Source organism: Sphaeramia orbicularis, chromosome 19 (genome assembly GCF_902148855.1).
Source record: "Sphaeramia orbicularis chromosome 19, fSphaOr1.1, whole genome shotgun sequence".
In the NCBI taxonomy this organism is placed as follows: domain Eukaryota; kingdom Metazoa; phylum Chordata; class Actinopteri; order Kurtiformes; family Apogonidae; genus Sphaeramia; species Sphaeramia orbicularis.
In genome coordinates, this window is record NC_043975.1 from 2,122,586 (window position 1) to 2,135,158 (window position 12,573).

At 38.5% G+C, this 12,573-nt stretch overlaps 1 protein-coding gene across 1 annotated transcript in view; it reads left to right on the forward strand.

Moving 5' to 3' along the window:
- Nucleotides 1-621: 621 nt before the first annotated feature.
- Nucleotides 622-12,573, forward strand: part of ankfn1a (ankyrin repeat and fibronectin type III domain containing 1a) — a 103,681-nt gene continuing 91,729 nt past the window's right edge. Inside the window, exons 1-4 of the mRNA XM_030122187.1 lie at nucleotides 622-809; nucleotides 2,842-2,969; nucleotides 3,058-3,279; nucleotides 10,124-10,374. Coding sequence (XP_029978047.1) covers nucleotides 2,854-2,969; nucleotides 3,058-3,279; nucleotides 10,124-10,374 — 589 coding nt within the window. The 5' untranslated portion in view covers nucleotides 622-809; nucleotides 2,842-2,853. The remainder of the gene's footprint in view (nucleotides 810-2,841; nucleotides 2,970-3,057; nucleotides 3,280-10,123; nucleotides 10,375-12,573) is intronic.

Genomic DNA, 12,573 nt, shown 5'->3' on the forward strand with positions numbered 1-12,573 from the left:
TTTTCATTTTACTTATTTTGTTCATTTTCTTGATTATACGGTTCATGTTTATCATTCTTTTTATTTCATTCTGTGGACAATTTATTCATTTTTGCTCATTTTGTTCCTTTTTCTTTGTGACATTTTTCTTTTTGTTTTATTCCTGTTTTAGTGGATTGTTTAGTTTTGTGACCATTTTATGTATTTTTTTGTGATTTATTTATTCACTATTATCATTTATATAGTATGTTATGATAAAATTAAGAATACTAATAATAATAATTCCCTCATTATTTTGTTTATTTTATTAAATATTTTGTTCTTTTTTGTCATTTATGTGATTATTTCATATTATTTTTTGTTAATTTAGTGGATGATGTTGTTCCTTTAGTTTCCTTTTGTGTTTCAGTTGTTGTCTTTTCTGTCCCTCCTGGGTCTCCTGGTCCCTCCCGGTCCCTCCTGGGTCTCCTGGTCCCTCCTGGTCCCTCCCGGTCCCTCCCCGGGTCTCCTGGTCCCTCCCGGTCCCTCCCGGTCCCTCCCCGGGTCTCCTGGTCCCTCCCGGTCCCTCCCCGGGTCTCCTGGTCCCTCCCCGGGTCCGTTCCTGGGTGTGATCCGGATCCTCCTCCAGATGTGGGTCTGGTCTCGGTCTGTTCTGGGTTGGGTTTTAGTCTCAAACCGCAGTGAAATGTGAGACTCTGTAGGATGTTGGACTCCGGGAAGGACAAAGACCCGATCCCGGTCTGATCCCAGTCCTGGTCCCGGTCCTGGTCCCGGTTCTCGGTGGATGCGGATCGAGGCGGATCGTGCTGGACTCTGGACCCAGACGGACGGTACGGATCCTGGTTTTCATCTGTTTTCTGTTTGATCGGTTTAACGGGACAGAACCGGACGGATTTTACCCGGATTCCAGACCCGGACCGGGGCTCTGCTGGTTCCGGTCCGTTCCCAGTCCGGTCCGTGCGGTTCTGGTCCGGGTTGTCCGTGTTTTAGTCCGTGTTCTCCGGGTCTCCGTGGTGGTTCTGGTCCTTTCTCCGGGTGGTTCCTCTGTAATGAGCACCTTCCCAAAACAGAAGCCACGTGTGGACCCACTTAGACCGGGTCGGACCGGGTTAGTCCCGGACTGAGGACTCAGGGACGAACGGATCTGAAAAACTTCTATGAACTTTATAAAGGAAATGATCACGAAGAAAAAACACATAATAATAATAATAATAATAATAATAATAATAATAATAATAATAATAATAATCTGGTGAAAGTTCAATGAGTTTAGAGTCAGTTGGAGTTTTAACTTAAAAACATATTCTGTCATTTATGTTTTTTTTGTTTTTAATCATCTTGTGTTTATGACGAGATTTTTTTAATCCATGTTTTGTTCTGTTTCAGTAGTGTTAGAGCTAATACATTAATGCTACCCTTGGTTCTAGTAGAAAACAAAAAAATTTACATGTATATGAAAAATATGTTCGTTATCGTAGCAGTAACAGCTAACGGCGGCTAACATTAACAGCAGCTAACAAATGAGCTAATGCCAGCTAACATTAACTACAGTTCTACTGAAAGCTAACAATGTCTACTGAGCTAACAGTAATTGATATTAATAGATGAACTGACAGTAGCTAACAAGAGCTAATGAGCTAACAGCGTCTAACATTAGCTAGTGAGCCAGTTGTGGCTAACATTAATCAATGAGCCAACAGTAGCCAACAAATGAGCTAATGGCAGCTAACATTAATTGGCTAATGAAAGCGAACGTCAATTAGTGAGCCAACAGCTAACACGAGCTAGCGGCTAACATTACCTGCTGAGCTAATGGAAGCTAGCATGAGCTAGTGAATTATAGCCGGTAGCTAATGTAAGCTGGTTTGGGTAAAAGATATTTTTGATAAAAACGGAATCTTATGTTTCTTAACTGTTAAAATTAAAAGTAATACGTATTTTATACTGTCTTTAAATCTCAGAAACTGACTTAAAATGTGTAGAATGTTTGGTAACGGATGAAAACAATATATAAATTAAAAAAAAAAAAAAATTGCTAATAATGATGCTAATGTTTTCCTCCTGATTTTAATGTTAAATAGCTGCAATTTAGACTGAGCCTAAACTCACCTTAACCAGTGAGTTAACAGGTGGATTATTCTGGTCATTTTGATGTTTGTTTTTGGTCCATCTTTGACTTTCATAATTGTATTCATGTTTTATTTATTTCTGACATTTAGTTGTTAATTTTGTGGCTTATTCTGTGCGTTTTGATTTTTTTTTTTTTTGGTTCATTTTGGACACGTACTTATTCATTTTTTTATTTTGTGAAAGATTTTACTCATTTTTGCATATGTTTTATTACCTCCGCCAAGGAGGTTATGTTTTTGCCAGGGTTTGTTTGTCTGTTTGTTTGTTTGTTTGTCTGTCCGTTAGTGTGCAACATAACTCAAAAAGTTATGGACAGATTTGGATGAAATTTTCAGGGTTTGTTGGAAATGGGATAAGGAAGAAATGATTTAATTTTGGTGGTGATCGGGGGGGGGGGGCACTGATCAGCCTTGGCGGAGGTCTGTGCTCTCCGAGTGCTTCTAGTTCATGTCTTGTTTATTTTTGACATTTATTTGTTAAGTTTGTGGATTATTCTGTGCATTTTGATTATAATTTTTTGTTCATTTTTGACATCTATGTATTCATTTTTTCTTTATTTTGTGGAAGATTTTGTTAATTTATGCATATTTTTTATTCATGTCTTGTTTATTTTTGACATTTTATTTAAGTTTTGAAGTTTTGTTAATTTCATGAATTATTTTGTTAATTTTGTAGATAATTCTCCTCATTTCTGGTTTATTTTTGACATTGGACTGTGTTTTTTTGTCGCAGATATGGCTGAAGATGTCTGTGGATTCTGAAAACTCCTGTGTTTTGTTGTCGTCGTGCGACTCCAGGACGTCATGCATCTTCCAAACGGCCGATGAGAAGGATGACATCCCAGGGGTCGGAGATGAAAGGTACTGAACGCCTACTGGTGGTAGTAAAATGAGCCCCTGACCTTTGGTGCGACCTTTGACCTGTGCATATGTGTGTGTTGGTCCTCAGCGTCCTGGAGATGCTGAGTTATTCTAAGTTCTCAGACCTGGAGACATGGCTGTGCATGCCGTCCACTCTGCTGCTGCCTCGGCTGGACTCGGCCCAGACCTCGTCCTCTTCCTCGTCCTTGTCCTCCTGTCGGGGTTCCCATGGCTCCGTCTCGTCCTCGCCGGCGTCCGAGTCACGGCGGTCGATCTGCAGCGAACCAGGAGACGCCGCTGCAACGCTGAGGTAACGCCAACGCTGTTACACCTGAAAAACCAAATATGGAACCTGGATTAGTCCTGTCTTAGGTCAAAACTACAGAACAGAGGAGTTTAGAAGGAGATTATTAACCCATAATGACCCAAACATCCAGCAGTGACTAAAACTTTCTACTGATCTAAACTGTTAAATGCCTGTTGATCCACTAATCCTGTCAGTACGTGCAAATAATTGGTGTAAAATGCACTTTGTCATCTTTTACAGAAAATGTCACTGTTTCTTCAGTTTTCTCTGTTTTTGACGTAACCTTCAGCTTTAATCTCAGCTTTTATGACCATTTATATGATCAGTACATTAAATATTGGAAAATACCGGAGTTTCACTGGAAAAATGTAAAATATGGTAATAAATCACCAAAGAAATGTTCAATATAGAGAAAAATAATTTGGGAACTGCCCCAGAAGTAGCACTGGGTTTTAATGGGTTAATGAAAAAACTAATCTCATGTTGAAATAAAGTACAATGACGTGTCATATTATTGTGAAATCTAGATGAGGATTCTGTGAAAGAGAAAGGTCTTGTAAATATATTTAGTATTAGATCTTACTAGCCAGAAATGCATTAACTCAGGGGTGTCAAACATATGGCCCATGGGCCAAAACCGGCCGCCAAAGGGTCCAATCCAGCCCATGGGATGAATTTGTGAAATGCAAAATTTAAGTTTGTTAAATAATATTAAAATTGTACTTATTTTTCTTGAGATATTTCATGTTGTTCATATTGCTCACATATTTTGTGAAAGTATGAATATTTTCATCATGTACTTTAACTTTTTTTGCACTAAAAAACAAAGAGAACAATTTGGAGTTGGCAAAAAACGCTTAGTATCAATAATATTATACAAATTTTATAGTTTGTAGTTGTCATTATTTGTATGTTATTATGTTGTTATTTTTTTGGTCTGACTCAGTTGAGATCATACTGGAATGAACGTGGAACCTGAACTAAAATGATAAAATGATTCTGACATTCATGATCTGAGGCAATAGTGCAAAACATACGGCCCGTGGACCGAAACCGGCCGCTATAGGGTGTCCAATCCCATGGGATGAATTTGTGAAATGCTTAAATTACAGTGAAGATGTTAACGATCAGTGGCGTTGAAATCATTTTAGTTCAGGTTCCACATTCAGACCAATATGACCTACAGTAGACCAGACCAGTAAAATACTAATTATCTATATCATAATACTGGAAGGTCTCAGAGAGTGTGTGTGTGTGTGTGTTTGTTTGTGTGTGTGTGTGTTTGTTTGTGTGTGTCTGCCTGGTTCTGACAAATGTAGACTTCTAAACTGTCCAGTTTGGTTCCTACAGTTGAGGAATTGTCCCATCTCCACAATAAATGTCTCGGCAAGTTGATAGGACCAATATTTTGGAAGATATTAATCATTTTGAATACAGTAGCCTTACAGTCATGTTGTTATGGACACGATGGTTGAGGGGAAGTGCAGTACCACACTGCATGATGGGAAATGAAGTTAAAAACAGTGATAGGAGCGATACATTTAATAAGTTCAGTCCCTAGATATTGGTATTAATATGACCCCTGTTTCCCACGGGTCAGCGCTAGTATCATCATACTACTCAATCATAATAACCCGTAAATAATGACAACTCCATATTTTTCTTTTTGTTTTTAGTGCAAAAATGTAAAATCACAGTGTGCAAAATGTAAAAAGTGTGAAATAATGAACAATCTGAAATTTCTGTAAGTGTAATTTTAACAATATTCTGCCTCAGTTTATCATTTACAAAAAACATTTATCAACAAATATTGAAAAAATGAAAAATATAGCATTTAACTTTATGATCAATGCGACTTGTCAAGACTCTGTGAACCCATTGATCGTTAACATCTTCGGTGTCATTTTTCACATTTTACAAATTCATCCCATGGGAGGGGTTGGACTCTTTGACGTCTGGTTTGGGTCGTATGTTGGATGGATGTTTATGTTTGGATGGACACGAGTAAACTGAATTCTGGAGACCAGTTGAACATCTGAACCTTGTGTTTATGTTAAAGTCGGATGTAGCATCACGACTCCGTCTAACGGTTTATTTCGTATCTTTTCATTATAATTCATAGATTAAACCTCCGTCTCCTCCGACACTGAACTGAGCTTCATTTTCTGACTGGTTTTGTTCTGTTAAATGGGCAGTTTTGACCTTTCAGCCCAAACATTGTCCCTCGGTTGTTAAAGGCCATAAAGTATCGGTGCGTCTCCATGGCGATGGCAGTTATTCTCCACGGAGACGTCAGTTATGTGGGTGGAGATAAGAGCAGCAATTTACAGAGGAAACATCCTGTTAATGTAAGGAAGTGAAGTCTGAGGCGGAATGTGGATCATATAGAAGGAAACGGGTGGTTCATTGACATTTCAGTCACATTTCACCAGGAAATCGGAGAATAAACTGTAGAAGAGTGAGATTCAACTGATTAGACAGACAAATACGTGAAGGAAACAAAAAGAAACGGATGAAACTGACTTAAAAACTACAACAAAATGTGTATGTAGAAAAAGGTGTTGTAAAAATAAAGACATTAATACAACAAATACTAAATAAATGCAAGAAAATAAGTAAAATTATGCATGTAATGTCAACCAGATTTAACTGAAAAATACACATGAACAGACTCTTTATGGTTTAAATAAACTGATTATACTTAACGATCCCATAAGATACTTTACAAATAAATTATCTGATGTATTAAGAGTCATTTATTTCACATTATATTAACTTTCATAAGAGAATGAACATGTATTTAATATATAAAACATGGGCGTACGTTGGTTTTACTCATTAATGTTGGTCTGAAGTCAAATAAATCATAAATTGGTGAATCTGGCTTTATTTTATTTTATTTTATTTTATTTTATTTGCACATTACATACAATAAGATTATTAACCATTTGATGCCTGAGGGTCTGGACCATAAACTCTTTCATAAATGGATCAAACATGACCCGTGTTAAAATCAGTGTGTTTTTATGCCTTTTTTGTCATGTTTAAAATAATAATTTGTATTATATTTTAGTTCACAAAGAATGATTTGATGTTTGAATTCCCCCACCCCCATTTTTAAATTTTTTTCTTTCAGACTCAATGAATTAAAGGTTCAGATGTAATTCTATTGTAAATGAATGTGGGTCATTTTGACCCACCTATGGAAGCTTGGGGTGGTAAAACATAAACTACAATTACATAAAATCTATAAAAGTTAAGTTAAACATTTAAATGGCATGATATAATTAACGTGTTTTTTTTTAGGAATACCTGGAATATGAAATAATAACTTTTCATTATAAAGACATGCCAAGAAAACAACCTCAGCGGGTCATTTTGATCCATTTATGTATCAAAGGGGAAAAAAAATAAGAATATAGGAGAGGTTAGAAACTAGAACTGGCTTTTGGCAAAAATGTTAACTTAAAAAAATAGGCAATCATGAAAAAAAACATAAACTAATCCAACTACAGGCATCAACACATAAGAAAAAGAAGGAAAAAAATGCAGCTTAGAGAAGATGTTATAGTTCTGAAAACATCTGAGGCACTATAAACAGTCATTAATAAATGTTCTTTTCAGTTGTTTTTATGATATTGATAATATAGAATTGTTCAAATGAATCTAAACTAAAGATCTAAAGAAACACTATAACCATGAAGTTCACATCAGATCAGGTTTGATGAGTTTAGATGCTAAATATTTTTCAATATTTGACATTTTACTGTCATCTACTCGTCAGTTCCCTGGTGCAAAAAGACCTTTTTTATTTTGAAACTGACCTGGAAAATTGTAAAGAGGAAAGAATCCAGAGAGGTCAAAGTTCATCCAGATGTGCTGTGGACTCAGAAAACCCTTATGTTTCATAGTGATGTTAAAAGACGGCATTGGAACAGTTTGGAAAACGCAAAATAATCAACAAAGGTAAATGTACTTTTGCTTGTATTTCAATGGCGACAATATGAACATGATGTATTAACTTAACGTTCATCACATTCAGGTAAAACACAGGCAAGAAAATGCTGGATCAAGAGGAATTTAGGGCTAAAAATAAGTTAAAATAATAATAATCATAATAAAAAAATTTAAAAATAGCACTTTGATGCAAATAGGATTTCGGTCCAAAAGCAACATAATGATTCATGTAGTCCTTTAGGACAAAGACGGGCCGAAGACCACCAGTCGGACAACAAATATGTGAGAAAATAAACCAAATAAATAAAGATCTGAAGGGGTTTGGACCAGAACCAGTATTCATCTAGACCTGGTAGAACCACATGGGCCTGAGTCATGGTGGAGAACCTGAGTCCAGTCCAGACTGATCCTAAAAGAGGCCTCATGTGAAGTGGGTCCAAGGGGTGATGTGGACTTATGTAGACCAGGACTCAGTGGGACCATCCAAACCGGTACCAGCCGAGTCTAGAGTCCAGAGGTCAGGGTGTGTCGTGGTCTGGGGTCAAAGGTCATTAATGCTGAAAAGTCCAGTGTGGTGGAGTCGGTCCTCCTACAGGATGGGCCAGATGGGACTGAGGACCCCATGTACTTCTGAAGGACTGGTGAGGACGACGGTGCTGGTCCTGACCTGGCTTGATGTAGTCCACCCTGGTCCACAGTGGAGAATCTTGAAATGAAGAATGCAGCAAGCACAGACCCTGGACTCTGGACCCTGGATCCTGGACCATTGCACACCTTAAGACTGGTTTACAGGAAGAAAGAGGCAAAAGCTGCAGGTTGGTTTCAGAGTCCAGGACTGAATGAGGTCCGGGTCTCTGGTCGGTTCTGCTCCAAGGTTTCCATTCATTTCACACAAAAGCCTCAGACTGATCCGCCGCCTCGACGATAAGGACTGATATCTGAAGACTGGACCCTGATGTAAGGAAACACCGCCCAGGTCTTACCTTCATCCACTAATGTGTCGTTCTGTTCCAGACTCAGTCCTCTGACAGAAACGAACCAGACTTTTACTGGAACAGGATGATGGTTTTATAGCTGCGACAAAGTCTGACGCATGTTGAACTGGACTCAGCTGGCGGACTTGGTGTTTTGGAGGAAAAAGGCAAGAACCCGAGCGTCATGGAAGAGTCGAAGCTACACCTTTACTGTGGAGAGGTATCGGGATTTATAGAACAGTATGAGGACTTATAGACCAGTATCAGGATTTGTAGACCAGTACTAGACCATTACTGTAGACTGGTATCAGGATTTAAAGACCAGTATCAGGATTTATAGACCGGTACTTGACTGTCACCGTGGAGAGGTATCAGGATTTATAGACCAGTACTACACCGTCACTGTGTAGAGGTATCCGGATTTATAGTCATAAATATGGGGACGTTAGTATTGTGTGCATTAGTCTTCAATACTGCATTAAATATATATAATTTGTTTTATTTTTTTGTAAAACATCATCATCTAACAGTCAAATAAATTATAGTGCGGCAAAAATACATTCATCTGAAATGTGTTTAAGTGTATGTTAGTAATTATATATGTACTTGAATATATTGAGTTGCATTTACCACTGGAGTCGGGAAAATGAATCCACATATTGGAGTATTTTTACATGTTTATCTCACAGTAAAGTTGGATCCACGGCCTACTTTTTGGGTCTGGACTTGTGGTTTTGGAAAGACCTAAAGGATAGTGTCATCGGCATAGAGTTAAATAAACAGGGAAAGGCAGTGGATCCAGAACCGAGCCATGAGGAACTCCTCTGTCTACTGTTTGACCGTACGGTGGACCAGTCCTGAAGGATGCGGCTTATTTTTGAGCAGAGCAGTGGCATTTATTATCACATAAATTAAAAAGTTATTGTTTTTGTGACTTAAAGTTTAAAAACCTGAAACTTTTGCCTCTAGTTTTAATCATAGGACAGGGCTCGTGACTGTGACTGAATTACGGTCGCATGCGCCTGAGAATTTCGGTAGTGCGACTGTTTTTGAGATTACGATCGCACGGTGCGCCAATAAAAAATGAGCGAAAATTAATACGTGCGCCTAGAATAATGGCTGCAGAAGTAACTCGTCAGCTGAAAATAAACAAGCTCCACGCCCCGCTGACTGAAGCGGAAAATCTAGTCCCCGCCCCCTCGCGTGCGCAGGCGGCATAAACAAAGGGATCAAATAACTCCACTGATGTTTGAAACAATCTCCCGCCAAACCCGGTTAGTAGCGCTGGCGTTGTTCCAAGTATTTTCCCATGACGTAATGCATCCTGCAAGTCAGTCAGATGATCATGTTGCGCGAATCAACTTGCTACACGATCAGCTGACCGTAACCAGCGAATCGAGGGGCTAATGAATAAACAACAAGCGGTATCCAGACGTGTACATGATTCGTCAAAAGTTTGACTTGACTTCAGGCGTGGTGTAGACCACAGTGACTAAGGGCCTTTAGGCCATGAAATAAAAAAGTTGGTTGTTGCAAATAATGGTGTGATTCGTCTTTCTTCTCCAAGAACCAACTAAAGTATATACCACACATTGACAATTGTTTTGCACCTGTGTCAATGTAAGCTTTTTCTTTCATACTCTATTCAAATACTTTATTCTAGGTTGTTAACATTGCTTAAATACATATAGGAATATTACTTGGTATGGCCAAGAGTTTTGCTTGTTCTCCAAATTTTTTATATAATAGTGGTGCGCCTAGATTTTAGCCTGTGCTCCTAACTTTTTAGGGTTAGGAGCACAGTGCTCCTAGGTCAAAAAGTTAATTTTGAGCCCTGTAGGAGCTGAAATATTGACACAAACACAACCGTCTCATTTTCTGATTTTTCTCTAAACGTCCTCGTCTTCTGTCCTCAGATCTCCAGACCGGGACTTGTCCTTCCTGACCCCTGCCCTGGTGAAGGAGACCCCGTTCCTGGCCACGCCCCTTGTCCCTCTCCTCTCTTCGACCCCGGTGGCGGCGGCACTGACCTCTGACCCCCCAGCGGCTACAGCTACGGTAGCAGCGACATCAGTGGCGGCGGATTCTGTTTCTCAGGGTGGGGTCAATGTCAGGAAACGGCGTCGGATCGCTGCCAGTCCAGGAGGACTCCACTGGACCCCTGCAGGTCAGTATGGGGGCGGGGCCATGGGGGGTGGGGTCTCGAATTAGATGAAAAAAGTCTGTTCTCTAAATCCACTATATGGACAAAAGTATGTGGACACGTTGAATCCAGGTGTTTCTTTTCTAACAGGGGTCTAGGATCCAAAACAATGACTAATGCCAGAACATAGTTTTATATTATGGGATAGATATCATCGCATTGGTTAGTTTGGGTTAAATTATGTTTGTTTCCAAAAGGCCTCAGAGATGGTTTGGCCTTAATTTCTCTCAACATTGATTTTTCTTTATCCGTGACTGATTTTAAATGTTCTATCTCTAAACATTTCTGACATTAAACTTTAAAGAAATAATAATAATAATAATAATAATAATAATAATAATAATAATAATAATAATACATTTTATTTATAGGCGCCTTTCTTGGCACTCAAGGACACCATACAGGAAAACAGGAGAGTATAAAACAAACAATAAAACACAGTAAAAAAACAAGTGTTCAGAGAACACAAACCTCCGCCAAGCACTCCGAACAGTGTGCTGTGTGGATCGACTATTTCTGTTTAAATTCAACAGTTTCCAGGTTGTTCCATACAGCAGAAAAAGTGGAAGCTTGGTACCAGTCATGTGTCTGTCAAATTATGTTAAATTCCAATCAATATCTGTTGAGTTCTAATTTTAAATGTGTGTAAATGGGATTTTCAGTGTTAAATGTAAATGTCCACAGAGTCCACATTCCACAGTGGATGTGGACAATTTTGTGCCAGATACAAGATATTGTTCTAAGCTACAGGTGGATCGAATTGGAGGCTAATTGGAGTCGTTTAGAATTTTTTGATGAATTTTTGAAAATGTCTCAATGATGACAGATAGGAAAATTGTAGATGTTGTGACCTTGCTGTGACCTTGAACTTTGGCCTACTTGGCCCAAAATTTCATGGGTTGGTCCCAGGGCCTAGGCCTATCTGTGGGGAAGATTTGGGAAAGATGGGTGGAAGAGTTTTCCCGTAAAGATGCTAACAAACAAACAAACACGCAAACAAACAAACACGCATACAAACCCACAAAGCAAAGTGATCACAGTACCTCCTGGCGGAGGTAATAAAAGGCAGGTTAAAAAATTGGAGAATTCACAAAGAGAAAGCGGTCCTAAACAGATGGGTTTTGAGTTTGGATTTGAAAAGAGGGAGTGTAGTAGTATTTCTGAGCTTCGGTGGCAAGGAGTTCCAGAGAAATCCTCTTGTTTTTCTGTCAGATCCTCATGAACAGGACATCTGACAGCTGAGGACATGATGTGTCCCAATATTTATGTCCATATAGTTTAGAAACAGCAATATTTCCAATAGGTTTAATGGAACATTTGATGAAAGTAGATGGTCAGTTGTGGTAGAAAAGTATTATTTGCAGTGAGAGGAGGAAAAATATTTTAGAAATTTAGAGGAAAAATATTTAAAATAGAATAGATTAGATTTAATTTGCCATTTGCACAGATGCATCGCAGTGTAGGTACATTGGAATTCTTGCGCGTTTCCAAGCCATGGAGTCAAAAAAAGACATAAACAAAAACGGAAACAAAACATAAACACAGCTAAAACATATTTAAAAAATGCAGTTATTGCACAGACCGACACAAATACACACTTGTAAAACAGAGTACTCTATCACAAAAAAAATAAAAAATACAAGTACTGGGAGGTATCAGTCATTGAAGTCCAAACCATTTCTGAGGCGTTTTGGAAGCAAACATAACAATTTAAACCAAACTAACCAATGCAATGATATCTATCCCATAATATAAAACTATATTCTGACATTAGTCATTGTTTTGTATCCCAAACACCTGAATTCAACGTGTCCACATACTTTTGTCCACATAGTGTACTTATACTTCACATTTAGATTTAGATCAGTTTCCTCTTTTCTTTTCCCCTTTATTTGATGTCCACAGGTGAAAGGCATGCTGGGTAATGAAGCTCAGTGTGCCTGCAGATAAGTTTTCCTGATGCGATGATCAGTGAGTCGGTGTTTACTCGGTCGTTTCCTGTGTTTCTGTCCTTTTAGCTCCACCTTCCTGGAGAATGATAATGAGTTTCCTGTTGAACTCGTTAAAGCCTCGTTGTTCATAAACTGAAACTGGAAAAACAACGACCTGACACCCATCAAATCCACTTAAAAAAACATTATGTATCATCGGAAATAGTTTGGA